This window comes from Diuraphis noxia, unplaced genomic scaffold (genome assembly GCF_037042655.1).
Source record: "Diuraphis noxia isolate RWA-SAM2 unplaced genomic scaffold, SU_Dnox_SAM2 contig0003, whole genome shotgun sequence".
NCBI lineage: Eukaryota > Metazoa > Arthropoda > Insecta > Hemiptera > Aphididae > Diuraphis > Diuraphis noxia.
Window position 1 is genome coordinate 33849905 of NW_028301713.1, and position 15158 is coordinate 33865062.

Sequence of the window (15158 nt, forward strand, 5' to 3'; positions counted from 1 at the left end):
TTAATAAATAATAACTAATCCATATTATATTTTGTTCTGAATTGTCTGTATAACAAAACTTAAAATAAAAATAATTCAGTCGTGTTTTGAGGTAACAACAATAATAATAATATTATTTGAAATATTTAATTTGCGTGTATTGTTGACTTTTTTTAGTCTACCAGTTCACCGAGAATGGATGATATTACAAAATTCGTTGACCATTTGGTTTAAGGCGAACGTCCGTCCGGAAACTGGATGCGTCCGCGTCGTGATCGTGTATGATTTGTGGTGTAGTCCGTGGACTTTTTCACTTTTTCTTACAGTCGTGCTGAAATTTAAATAGTTTAGCTTGAAGATAAAATAAGTGAAAAGTAAGGACTAAGTAAAAATTTAGGTCTAGGTGATTTGTTAAAAGTGGCTCAAATATTGAATGTAGCATGAATTAGTTTAGAATTATTATTTGTTATAATTTATTTTAAGTATAGTCACAATATATACTTACGTCACGTTTGTATCCACGAAATCAATACGCATGCAAACAACAATTTTTGTCGCGAATTCGGCGTCGCTATGCATATGTAACAGCCCTTCGGTAATTAGTGCAAAGTCCACTTCGTCCGTAACCAAGTCTGTATCCAGTTTCAATGACCCCTGTATGCTGATCCCGCCGCTATACGAAGAACAGACCATTATAATTTATATTAAATGTGACAGTGCCCGTTAATAGTTTTTATGTAAAATAATAAAGTCAAATTTTTATCGGAACTAACTTTAGATTCTGAGCTGAGAGAAGAATGATCCGTTTCTATTGATTTTAAAATGATGTGTGTTGTATTTTTTATTTTTCGTGTTTATGTATTTAAAATGTAATCGTAAAATAATGTCCTTACCCGTTGTTATTTATGTTATAAAATTTAAAAGTTTCATCATAAACATTATTGTACGACTATGAGTTGTCTTTATCAATTTATCTGTCTATTTATTTTTATTTTATGTCTATATAGTAAACAATTTTTCGGTTTTCAAGTGTATTATGCGTTATAGTTTTTAAATCGTAAGACTGTTAAATTGTATTGGATAACTAATCAGGTTTTTATTTACAAATTACAATCGTTAGTTACAAAACGTGTCAATTGGCGAATATTGAAGATTGTATTGTAATAATAATACATTAATACTTCATACATTCAAACAACTATTATGACGTATTTTGGTACAAATTATGTAATATTGTTGAAATATTTAAAAAAAATGTAATCAGTATTCAGCGGCTATTCTTACTTTTTCTCGATCACCGATTGCGCGTTTTTATTCCAGAGGCTCATTTCTATTTGACCGGATATGTCCAATGACAACATTCCTTTGACGTTCAGCTCTGCCGTAATTCCACTGCTTAGTGGTATGTATTCTAGATGTTCGATCATTTGAGATAGTCCCTGCAAAACCAATATATTATTTTTAAGTTAGAAAGTTAGTACTGTTTATTGCCCGTGTATTGTTTAAGGACGTTTAATATTAGTTTTTTTTTTTTTTGGGTGGGTGGGGGAGACTGAACCCTGCACTTATTGGAGGCACCGTCTGATAATCATTGATTCTATATAATTGAAACTATATACCTAATATTATAATATGTACCTGAATGATGGGTGTTTTGTCTGACCCGGTTCCAGCCCAAACGTGTCCCATTAACTGCCCTTGATTAGAAAACATAATGAATGGTCTGATATGCACGCCGAATACTACGAGTTCCAGACCCGCTGTGGCCGGTAAGTTGGCCTCGTCGGACGAGTCTGTTTTGCCCGAATCGTCATACAGGGATGTAAAGTACCCGAGTCCGGTTGTGAACATGCCGAACTGCAACGATATTACTATACATAATGTCATAATAATTACAATAAAAGGTACACAATACACACGGCATATCTTAATTATAAAAACGTAATGAAATAATCTGCATTAGTGTGAGTATCGCACTCATTAATTACTAGCATTATATGGAGAGGATTAAGAGGACGTTATACCCGTAATATTTGGCGTAAAAAACACGTCTACAAAAATCAAACGAAACGCTATTAAAAAATGGTTTTATAGCAACAATACCTATAATGAAATTTATAGAAAACAATATTTAGGAAACAACCTCATCGGCGTTTAATCAAATATAAATTATTAAAAAAGTTATAGTTGTTTAAAAAATGCAAAAAAAAAAAAATGTTTTTGTGCCTTCTATTTAATTTACAGCAAGCTGTTTATTTGAAATAAAACAAAATCCCGATGAGGTTGTCCCCGAAATATTGTTTTCTTTATGTAATCTCATAATAGGTATTTTTTCTCTAAAATCGTTTTTTTTTGTTTTCCGTAAACATGTTTACGTTGTTGAATTTTATTTTTCATTGCCGTAACGTGCTGCTGCTACCTGTCTGCCGTTGCGGCTGGCTGACGGCCACAATATATCCCCCCACATTTCCACTACGACTTAGTATATAATGTATATATTATTACCTACCTATGTCATTAAGTTAAAGCATTATATCAAAATGTATGCGTAACAAACATTCAGGGCCGTAGCTGGAACAAATTTTTGGGAGGGGTGGGGGTGAACCCCCCCAATATACAGCCTTGCAAACATTTAGGTACTTGCAGTAGTACGGTTTAAAATAAAAATTTGAAAATACGTTCGACCAAGTTCATCAGTAAACAACAGTTAAATTATACTAGAGTAATTTTATTGTTGTCAAATTGATTACAAATGTAAAATGTTTGGAATGTTATGAATTTTTTAATTTTAAATACCTAATTAAATTTAAATGTCCAATTAAAAACCTAACCTGACCTAACCGATACAAAATAATTTTGTTTACTTTTTGAAGATAAAACCACACGGATTAAGTTAGGCATGTTTGTGATTTTGAGGAATATAATATTCTAAGATAGCTACAGATGCTTCAATATTATAAATTATAATGGAAGAACTTACACTACACAAGTCGTATTTAATGTTATTATGTTCCAAGACGATGTCTACCGACCCGCGTTTGGTTACTCCCGAATATACTTGTTGAGAGTTTTTCACCAGTCCGGTGATGTTGTTGTAGTTAATTAATTTTCTTGAAAAGCATGACGACAAGCCTCTTTGAGCCATGCTGCCGTAGTGGTTCAACCGTTCACGAACTAACACCGTCCGCAACAATTTCGCTGATGTCTCGTTTCTAGAAATAAAACGTAAAATAACATCTACGGTTATGACTTAAGGTTTTTTTCAGGGATAGGTACGCACTCATGGAGACATAATATTTTTAAACTTTTCGAATTCGTTTTATTCTCTGAATATTATAGATCGCTAACATTATTATTATATACGTCTATATGGGCGTCTAATACGTTTAAGAACCTTTCAAATGCCTCACTGGTTAGCCATTTCCTTCAATAGTTCCAACGCGTACTGTTTGATTTCGTATCCCTCGCCCGGTGCCGCAAGCCATTTAACTACATGTTTCAGCAGGTCATAGTCTGGATCAGACTCCAGAAGTATGGCCAGTGCTATTGTCCTGGTGCTGCTGTCCTGCTCTTTGACCAGCTGAAAGAAAATTCTGTTGCAATATTTCAGCACTCGACTGTCCCAAAAACCAGGACCAAACATTTTAATCGTTTTCATCGCGTATGCGCTAGTCCTGAAAACAATAATGTATTATATAAATATTATTGGAACTATTGTATAGTTGTCACATTATTGTTCATGATAAGTTTGATAAATTTCAAACTTAATACAATCCTTCCCCCTTTAGAATTATTGCCTTTAAGTTATTACTTTCTGTTTCCGTGTTGTGCAAAGGTCAACAGCATTTCAACTGACAGCGGATGTTTGAGATTAGACAACGCTCTGATGTATGTTAGTATGCATTCGTCGTCGTCTAATTTACATTTTTCCAGTCTTTCCAATGTTTTGACGACTAGTTCGCTGCTAAGCTAAAATAAATTTACGAGTTTTTAATGTTTTATATATTTATGTCTCACTAAATAATAAATCTAAATGTGAATGAACATTCGATTAATACTTACGAGAACATTTGTATCCGTGTGATTGTAACGAGCCAAACGACTAGCCATAGCGGTCACTGTGTTAAATAAGGTGTCCATTATTTTTTTATTAGATATTTTCTCATCATTGATTGACAATAAACCTATTTAAATCATTAATGTCGAAATAAATTCAATAAGCTATATCTTGGATTCGAGTATAGGTATATTACTTTTTATGATTTCTATTTTTGGATTGAAATTTATAGATGCACTCCATAAGTATCTTTCTATTTTTTCGACGCTTTTAACATCAGTAAAATCTAGTGTATCCATTGAGGCTTTATGTGAATTTTCACTTAATGCAGCTCCTAATAAATCATATAATTGAACCCTAAAAATAAAAGTAATACAATTAATATATACAGGTTTAGATACACAACATAAGCTAGATTAAAATATCTTACACTATATCCTCATTTTTTTTATCTGTCAATACTTTTTTAATAGTTTTTGTGTCGCTATTTACAATAGCATTCATTACTTTAATCGCACCATAAGCTGATTTGGACTTTCCTAGTTCTGAATCCAATAAAGAATCGTGGTAGTTATTAACCACTTCTTCCAACTAAAATAAAAAATATCTAAAATAATTTATTTTTTATATTATATTATTATAACAAAGTACTTATTTGGTTTACTTACTTTATTACAAGAATTGTAGTGTTTACAATTTTTAACTTCGTGCTTTGGACTTAAATTTTGCTTTTCGAGTTTCAGTTTGAATTGTTTTTCTAATTGATGAACTGCTTCATTTAAAGTATTAGCTTCAATGATATCGTCATTTGGTTTGGTTTCTATTAAATAGTATTATTTTGATTAATAATTAATTCACGTGTTGCTATCAAAACTTATTTTTACAAATACCTTTGAATTTTATGTGTTGTTTTGATGATACCGAAGCTCCTACCTCATTCATAAAGACAGTATAGAACTCGTGACTTTCGTCCAAAGACACATCAACTAAGGATTCATGGTTGTAAATTAGTAAGCCTTCGCGTTTTGAGCGTAAAGTTCCTTGCCAAATCTAAGCGAAATACATTCGATACAAACAAAAATCTTTGAGGTCAGTCTATCATATATTATAATAATTACTAGTTTTATATTACTTTGTCAGGATGCTTTATTTCAGGTGGCAGTGTTGTTGGTAAAATACATCCATCAATTACTTTTGAAACACTATTTTCGTTAATTTTGTTATAGGTCACGTTACACTCTCCGAGTGTTGAATGTTCTACTACGCGTTGGTTTGACAATTGAAACTACGCGAGAATAATTTATTTAGAATCATTAGTATTACTAGTTTTCTTTTTTCTTTTTTTAATGTACCTGAAAGAGGCCAGCGATTCCTTTTTTAAAATTTCCTTCAGTCAATGAATTAGCAGAAGAGACATACAGATTTTCTACGTGACCATTCCTCCAGTGTACAAAAAACGGTTGGTCTGAAAACCTATCGATCTTTGATTTACGGTCGATAAATTGTCGATTAATAACATTTTTTGATTTCTTGGACCACGTTTGAAGTTTGAGCGACTTGAGCTATAGTTAAATATATTATTAAGTTAGGTCAAAAAATGGGTTTTTTATTTTAATTTTAATTTAAACTTTAAAGTCCAAAAAAGTATATAACTAGTTAAGTCGAAAATTGAAATCATTGCCAATATGCCAGAAATATAAAATTAAAATTAAATATAAGTATATATTTTTAATTTTTATACATTACCTATATAATATAATAATAATAAGATAAGCATAAAAGCAATTTAAAAAAAATTTTATTTGAAAAAGAATTATGATTATTATTTTTTTTTGTGCTTAAAGGCGTACCTACTTTATGATAGATTAAGTGCATGAACTTCCATTCATACGAGCTACTACGAGTATTTATGATTGAGTTTTTTTTCATTGTGATGTAGAATGTATACCTCTACATCAACTATACAGTTTAAGTATTTAAAACACCTATTTATAATTTAAAATCTCATTAGTTAGTTATTACTAATTAGTATCTTGTAGTAATACGTTTTTTTTGAATGACCGTTTCAAATTTTTTTTTTAACACAAATACAAATTTGTAGTAAATTATACCAATAGGTTGCAATAAAATCTCGAGAAAAAAAGGTTAGTTTATAACAAAATAGTTACACGGCGGTATAGCTGATAATAATAAGTCCCCTGCAGTATGCAATTAATCGATACGATTTCACGTCACCATTGAATATTAGTAACTGTCAACTGGTGATATTTTCAGTATATTATAAAATAGACTTGGGTGCGTGTTTTCGAAAATCAAGTTTTAGAAAGACAAGATTTAGAAAATCTATATTTTAGAATATGAAACTTCTAGAAAATCTGCGTTTTAGAAAATATATAACGGAAAATGTATAAGGAAACGTTTTTGTCTTTTGAAATTTAACCAGTGATCATAACTTTAAACCACTTTATACTTTTTACCTCAGTGTGTATAAGTAATTCATATATTACCTACCTACAGTAAAAATAAATTAGGACAACAATAAATAGAAAATATGTTATAATAATATGTATCTCGCATATATAACATTTTACAACCCTGTATTTATGTATATATTGTAATTTTTCCTTGTATTTTTCTTCAGACCTAAAATTTAAAGTTGAACCAAAAAAAAATGTTTGTTCAAGATTAATGAATGGTATTTATTTGTTTTTAATTGCATTCTGTAAGTAAATTGTCTTTGGGGACCTGAGTGCAAGAATGTATTATGAATTTTATTTGTATAATTTTAAAAATAAAATAGTTAGTAGGTAGCGTACAGCTTAAAAATAAATACTATATGCATCAACAGGTACTCACGTGTAGCCGCAGCAGTTTGTCGTCGGCAGTATCGGTAGCGGCCCAGAGATTGGCGACCAACAGTTGGCCGACCACCCGATGGCCAACCGGCGGATCTCGGTTGTCTGAAGATCCTCCGGCTAGCACTGTGGTCGTCAAATCGTACTCGTACTGGACGCCGGCTGGAAACAGTCTGCCACTGTCCGTCGCAGCGGCCGAACACGGCGACGATGTCAGAATCAGAGGCAGCAGAAACAGCAGCGGGAACGAAGCTGCGGTCCGATCGGACGACAACGCCATCGGTGAGATGTGGGGCACTGCAGCGGCTGATGCAGACGAACGATTTTACGGATTACGAAAATGAATAAATAATATTTAAATACATCGGAGATAAAATTACAGATATTATTGGAAGATCGTTGATTGGCGAATATCATGTACCTACGAATATATTCGATTATTCGCAGTTTCGTGTACAACTGTTAACTACGGCTACGAATTACGTTAGCACCTATCAATATTATAATATTATAATATGTTAGGCGTGCGCGAAACGATAGGCGAGACAAGAAATAATAAGCAACACAAACCTGAACACGACGACCGACGCGCACGCACTGCCTTCGAGTTGTTTTGTTATTATTATCTGCACCGGTACGACGACCGGCGTGGCTACTATAAATTATATAAATATATATATATATATCATGTCGTATACCTACACCGTTACCACTACCACTACCGCAGTTCTGCACGCTGACCGTATAATAATAAGTAATAATATTCATTCGGTTAAAAATGCGCTTCCCGTACACTGAACCCGAAAGACGGCTACGGCGGCGCAGTGGCGAGATGACGATCGCAATGTTGAGGTTTGAGAAACGTCTTGAATTGATATGATAGCGTATTTGCAGCTAAGACATCGCGGCCGGGCCAACGGTGCGCGTTACGGTCACTGGTTGTGTTTAATACCGCGGTATATAATATTTTGTAATCAATCCTATAAAGCATCATGTTGTGTTCTGTATTATTATTTAATAATATAAATAGGTACCAAGCAAAAATATCGGCATAACTTGTTACCGAAAATTCAAATTTAATATTATATTTATTTTATTCAACTCTATATAACATCAACAATTCAACATGGCATATAAAGTGAAAACCTATGGCTTTATATTCGTTTTGTTTTATTGCCGTGGGTTTTTTTTTCTTGAGGCGTAAGTGCGTAACTGACAACTGTGTAAATTTAATTATAATTTGTTGTATCACGAAAAACAGTTTTGCAGGAAAAATTTCGAACACTGTAGCTACCTATAGTATGTTTAACGCGTAATGTAGTATTGATATTTTATTCTCGCAATGCAATTTACTACAACCCCTATAGAACAAAATTATAATTTTAAAACGTTGTAATGAAATCCTAACAAAAACAAAATCAACTACTAACTTACTAAAAAACACTGCTTAAAATATGTCAACGGTATCAGGGTGGAAAATTAATATGGACAACATTTTTAAGATAAAATCTTTTTTATTTATATATATTTGTATATATAATTATATATATATATTGTATAATATACATAATGTTATTATAGTGGAACCGATATTTTAGCCGCCTTTTTTCCGATTTACCAGATACATTTTTCGGACCATTGTATGATAAGGTCTGAAGTCTAACTTATCGACACCGGTATGGTAAATATTTGGTGGGGTGTTACAGCTTAAATTATTTTTAATAATAGTATATACCAAAGTATTATAGAATAGTTTGAACTTGAAAGATTATTTTCTGTATCGTGCAGTTCTATAATATACAAAATGTACAGATTTAATTCAAATTTTAAAATAAAAATCGGGTGAGTAAGTGGATGTCGCTCTGCAGTAGAGTAGGTTATAAGTGGGTTACTGTAATGTATGGTATTAAATTTTAATTAAATTATGTATTAATATTATTGAATACGAAATACGATTCTGAGTGAAGACGGTTTATCAGTCTTAAATATGTTATGCTATATTAATTATACTGTTATAATTTTAAAAAAAAATGTCGTCCGTAATTATTTAATATTATAAAATCGTGAAATTATACGTTTTTACCCTTAAACCATTTTTATTTCGATTACCGTTTCGAAATACGAAAAATGACTTGTTTAAAGTACCAGCTCAAGAACATTACCTTTCAGAAAAGATGCTACACTTGATACTTTTGAGCAAGTTTAGAGGGAGAAAAAGTGTTTACAGAATAAAAAAGAAAAAGAAATAAACGTCATTGTAAAACTAATACATTCCTTACTCCGCTCAGAATCTAAAAGATGGCCATTAAATATTGACGATATTGTATGGTGTATGAAATTTACTGTTTTTGAATATCAAGTGTTAATTAAAGGATTTCGGATATTAGTGAGTGAATCAAATCATCCGGATGGAAATTTTTGTAGATAATTATTTTTTGCTCCCTAAAATTATGACTTAAGTGTTGCCTATTCTAAGTAGCAATATATATATTCCCAAAAGTTGATTTTTTTCTCGATTGGTCACTGGGCCTTTTACTGTGAGAAGCTCTATGCGACGGCACAGCTTTCATTGTAGTCTGTCTTCAAGTCAGTCCTAAGTGTATTAGTTTGGGTACTTATTTAACTCTTGATGAGTTCTTCTGGAACGCTATTATATTAACAAAATGTGAGTATGGTGTGTCGTGTGTGGATAAAATAGTTTTGTGGGAGGTTTTCTCCTCCGTTCTTAAGTTAAGCTTTGTATTCGGGGTCCTACTGAATTAACTATAATACACTTTAAAATTTAAGATTTGGTCGTTACATCAGTTTTTTATTCAGTTTTCATATTAGAGTAAACTTTTAATATACCTACCTATTACATTATGTCAATTCCCTACCTACTTAAATACAATATAACAGTACCTATGGTATATGTAAATATTTTATTTTAACAAACATGAAAACTGTATTTTTAAATGTGTGCATAATTGTTCGGTGATTGTATTGGGTCTTCTTAGTATTCATATATTATTAAACATAGTCAAATAATACACATATTCCGTCGGATGGTTTGTTATAGTTTTATATTTGTATTGTCGACCGATGTGTGACATCAAAGTATAATGACGTGCTGTTTACTCTTTTCGACTATAAGTCTATAACCGATGACTCGGGTATTATGTTTATACCGGTCGAAATTGTTAATAAATAATAATATACAGTTTAAGTGTTTATTATGACATTATACTATATTATTGATTTAATATTATGTACATACGCCTCAGCAGTAAGTTGGGCATCTGTATGAATAGTTATTCGAAAAGAACGCGCTACTCGTAATTATTTATAAGGAAATCCAGACTACCCAAGTATTGATGACGTGTCTTGTCGGCGGCGTACATCTTCCGCCCCACCTATGCCAGCATTTATACTACATAGGTCATGAAATCGTCGCCCGAGTTGCAGTTGCTGCAGTTTATTCACTTTTATTGCTGCTATCGGTTCACTGTTGCTATTAATTGTTATGCAACTATATATATTATAATATTATTACCTGAGACTATAGTTTGGTATTAACACACACTAATAGTGGAATAGAGATCGATTTGTTCTAATCAAAAAACACCAAATAATTACATCGTTTTCTACTGCACCCGGACTTTACTCTATAATATTATAGAATAATATACATAAAAAATTATATTAATTAATATCTGGCGATAACAATATATTTATATAATACGCCATATAGCTCGAATTATATTATATAGTGATCGGATGATGTTTTAAAAACAATCTATACAACGCGCGATAATTATAATTTATAGTTATATAGTATTATAGCTACTAGCTAGAAATCATAATTCCATTCAATAGAATCGTTAAAATTGAATAATTTATTAACCTATCTGATCAGTGAATTCGAAGGCGTACGTATAGACACAATATTATTACAATACCTAACATTATCCGTATCCGTTTTATAATATTATAGACGTGAAACATGGTTAAATGTGTATATAGGGTACATACTACATATCAATCGGTATCAGACCGGTTTAGTCGAACGACTCGTGATGGTATTTTAACGTATACACTATACATTTATTCTACACATAAATGGGTGTGCGTATATCGAACTGACGACGAAGGTCAAACTAGAAGAAGTTTTTTTCTTCTCAGACGTTGCAGTCGTGTGGATAGGTGTAATATATAGCAGTGAACCAGTGAAGATGTACAGGCTGTACAGTATAGCAGTTAGCGTCTGACCGAACGACTGTCGCTGTTCAGCAGGAATGCGTAAACATGTCTATGTTAAAAATAGGTAGAATGGAAATTAAACACCAGACCTTTGACACCTGATGGTATCATACGTATGCGAACTTTGACTCGATAAGTTTTTTACATTTTATATTTATTCTAACAACATTTCATTAATGGTTCAATAATATATTATATTTTATTATAATAATAGTTTAGTAATATTGTAGCTAAGTAGTAACAACTAATAACTAATGAATATAATAGTAGATTGCTACTAATCTAAATAATAATGATATAATTCAATATAAGTACAGAATGATTTAAACAAAGTTTGAGAATTTATACTGTATAATAACTAATAAGGTATTAAATGCTATCTACTTTATACACAAAAATAATATAGGTAAATAAATAATAATAATCTAAAAATATTGTTGGCCGTACAAATAAGGGAATTGTAGAATAATAATACGCTATTATAATTTTATCATCTCCTGTAATATGTTAATGTAGATTTAATAACTTATCCAGTTGCACCTACATTTCAGTTAAAGTGACACTGAAATATTTAAATTTTTAAAATAATTTCTTTGTGATAAAATATTTACGATAATTCTAATCTTTTTATTAATAAATAAATCATTTGTTTATCAATAATGAATAAGTACTTATACATTGAGTACCTATGTTAGGTCAATATAATTAGGTAATATTTTATGTATAGGTAAGTACTGAAAACATCCTAAATTATATTCTTTATTTTACAGTCTTCAATCATTATCGCACGTAGAGCAGGAAGATCTACTAGTATCAAATTATAATTGAACTTTTCCATTAAAAACTATTTTGATTTTAATAACGAGCAATAATAATTTAAAGGATATTAGCGCACTGTTTGTTTTCTCTCTTTTGCCCACGCTCAAAATAGTCAAAACGCATTTACGAAGAATTCTGGTTGGGGGAAAAAGCGTCCCTCAAAAATGATTTTACCATTTTTCGAATATATTATATGGGTATTCCTGAAACAAAAACCTTTGATTTCTGAAATGTAACATGTGATCAATAAAAATCTAAAATATTTTTAGTTTTTGCTGTGATAGAAGCATTATTTTAGATAATTATAACTGTCATTGGAATTTATATGTTTATATTAAATGTATGTATACATGTTGTTTAATGATTAATGAGTATAAGCTTTATTTAAAAAAATTAATTTCCCCTATACTGAAATTTGATTAAATCTCCAACAGTTAATAAGTAAATAATGTAATAAACTTGAAAAAATACATTTAAGTATCGTTAAAATTATGAAATATTATATTTCCCTTGGTATAAATAAAAATCAATTTTGATATCTCCATGTGTTTATTATTTCCAATTGTTTACTAGAGGACAATAATTATAAAAACTAAAAATTGTCTATAGTAACGGTAGAAGAAAAATTAATTAGATAATTCAGTACCTACTCAATTCTTGTTGGTTGATAACTCAATGTTATTTAGTATTAAAAATATACCATAATTAAGTAATAGAATATACTATGCAAAATATGTATTTTTTCTATATTAAATATTTATTTTGGAAAAAATAACAATGTAAATATTTACATATTTTTTAATACATAATGATCCAATTCCTCATATTTGTTAGTAGTACCTATATGAGGATTATACACATATATATATATAGAAAAACTAGATTGCTGACTGCGATAAGACGTGAAGTTACCATCCACCGACCACCATTTAAAAAGAAGCCAATGGGTCTTAACACACATAGTTAATATTGATAATAAGAGACAAAAGCAGACAATGACTGTTTTTTTTTTTATAATAAGTAACTTCAATATAATATATTATTTTAATTATTTATGCATTTAAATTTTCATAAAGTTTAAATTTCAGTGTAATATATTATACAATTCTTGTAATAGTTTTTATTGTTTTATTAAAAATTTGGTTAGATGTTAAATTTTGATTTTAGTTTATTATTTTAGATTTTAGAAAATAATAATAATTATTTTTTAGAAAATATTAAATAAAAATCATTTTACGTTATCTTATATAAACACAAGTGATATGAACATTGGCCTCGTTTAAAATGGCGGCCAATGGCTTCAGCAAATTATACAGAATAGATGTCGTATCACAGTAAGTTAGCAATCTAGTTGATTCTATATATCTGTGGGATTATAATAATAGAATATAAACAGAGTGTATCATACCGATTTTGTAGATTAACCGTTCGATCCGTCGAATCGTCAACCGTCGTTATTGCATCCCTTCAATTTATATATTGGTATATATATAGGTACTCAATTATGTTGTATTATTAAAATAAATTTTAAATTATAATATATAATAATAACACTAACAATTTAATGCATTTAATAGACAAAATATTTTATTATTATTAAATATTATTTGTTTATGTTATAGGTTTCACGTGCGATCGTCTGCTGAGTTGAGATTAACGGTATAGTGATTAGTAATAAATTGCAGTTATATCTGACGCGACTAATAAGCGTTCTCAAAAGACGCCCAACGTTGACTTATTAATTCACGGGTAGGCAAGAGATATAATGTTTTGTAATTGTCGCGTGAGCTCGCATATAATATTATAATGTACATGCATATGATATTTTATGCGGTGTGCCCTTTTTCGTCTTCTGCATAAAATTATAGTGTATATTATTATTATTGTTTTATTATAATGAACCACACTGAATTAGAACAGCAGCCACACAGTGTACTTACATATAATAATAAAGTTATTTTATTTTGTACAATGTACATATCTAACCATTACTATAGTATAAGTCACTTGGTGTCTACATTATATAATATATAATACAAAACACTTATTCCACGTTTTATAGCGGTGTGACAATAACTTTTCACTCGTTATTTGTTACTCTAACATGGATGCACGTGATTCTATAACAATTGTATTGTATATGAAAAAAGTTTATAATATAACTGTTGATTTTAATTTCAATTATTTCACAAATTTTAAGAAATAGATATTTACGATACACCTATACGTCTACGCCAGACATGGTATATTTATTTATTATTAAATACGGGGCGTGCCCAATTACATTGTAAAGTATACATAATAATTAGAGAAAAATTACTAAATTACAAATATTAAGTTATAAAGAAGGAATGGACAATAATTTAATGCTATAATTACTAAGGAATAGTCCTCATCATTTGCCATCAGTTTCATCGTACGGACAATATGACGATTTGTTAGATAGTTACAACGGCTAAAAGGAATCCAGGAAGGGAAAGAGTATCTGGAAAAGAAACTTGGAACTCTAAAATTAATTTTATAAACGAGGGCAGGGAAATATAAGTATAGATATATTAATATTGTGTATTGTTTGTATATTACTTAATTTGGGGCAGTAAAAGTGCTTCGATTTTTGATTACAGTACCTCGTTCGACCAGAAAAGGAAACTAGTTGGTACTTTGGAGTTTGGGTGGTCAAAAGTATAAAATTATTTTCTAAATAATCGGGATAAACAAATTAAAAATTAAGGAAAAAACGGGAATATTTACGCACAATCAGTTTTCGAAAAAATCGATATTGGTTTTTGATGTAACATTAGAATAAATTCTACGGCAAAACATTACAGAAAACAATCTACAGCAACAGCAAAGTATGTAATAAAACTAATAACGTAGCGCGATCTGCCGGCCGACAAAATTGAGTGTTAACCGGAAAAGTCCCACGCAGTGTTAATAAAGAACAACAAAGATCATAATATTAGGCTATGTCTAATATTTGGTTGCATTTTGTACATTAATGGGACTTAAAATTTGATAATACTTACCAAATATTCTATACCTAATAATGTAGTACAAAATATCAACGATATAAGCCGAAATTAGTAAAACTTTGCGACGGCGACTACAATAATACGTACATGTATCGTTATTGCATACACCGAGTGCCGTAATACAGTACATTTCGTTTATCGGTTTTTACATGAATTCCGGATAATTTAAAATTGTAT

At 30.3% G+C, this 15158-nt stretch overlaps 1 protein-coding gene across 3 annotated transcripts; it reads right to left on the reverse strand.

Moving 5' to 3' along the window:
* Mtp (microsomal triacylglycerol transfer protein) lies at positions 1-13550 on the reverse strand. Of its 3 annotated transcripts, XM_089222878.1 has the most exons (16): positions 13358-13550; positions 6893-7197; positions 5389-5598; positions 5169-5321; positions 4927-5086; positions 4705-4856; positions 4467-4627; positions 4233-4393; positions 4042-4163; positions 3791-3948; positions 3390-3653; positions 2960-3191; positions 1618-1836; positions 1264-1418; positions 485-652; positions 1-310 (listed from the first exon to the last, which is right to left on the reverse strand). In XM_089222878.1, the coding sequence occupies exons 2-16, from the start codon at positions 7169-7171 to the stop codon at positions 166-168; spliced, it is 2739 nt and encodes a 912-aa protein (XP_089079004.1). In that variant the 5' UTR covers positions 7172-7197; positions 13358-13550; the 3' UTR covers positions 1-165. The 3 variants fall into 3 exon arrangements, with proteins under 3 accessions (XP_089079004.1, XP_089079003.1, XP_089079005.1); XM_089222877.1 differs by lacking the exon at positions 13358-13550 and having other exon boundaries at positions 6893-7499; XM_089222879.1 differs by lacking the exons at positions 1618-1836; positions 13358-13550 and having other exon boundaries at positions 6893-7500.
* Between the last annotated feature and the right edge of the window lie 1608 nt (positions 13551-15158).

Bases quoted from the DNA above. Each gene is read 5' to 3' on its own strand.
- Mtp (XM_089222878.1), bottom strand. From the start codon at position 7,171: ATGGCGTTGTCGTCCGATCGGACCGCAGCTTCGTTCCCGCTGCTGTTT. The intron at 4,628-4,704 runs GTAAGTAAACCA...TTTTTATTTTAG, and splicing joins ACTACAATTCTTGTAATAAA to TTGGAAGAAGTGGTTAATAA. The intron at 1,419-1,617 runs GTACATATTATA...TTGGTTTTGCAG, and splicing joins ACAAAACACCCATCATTCAG to GGACTATCTCAAATGATCGA.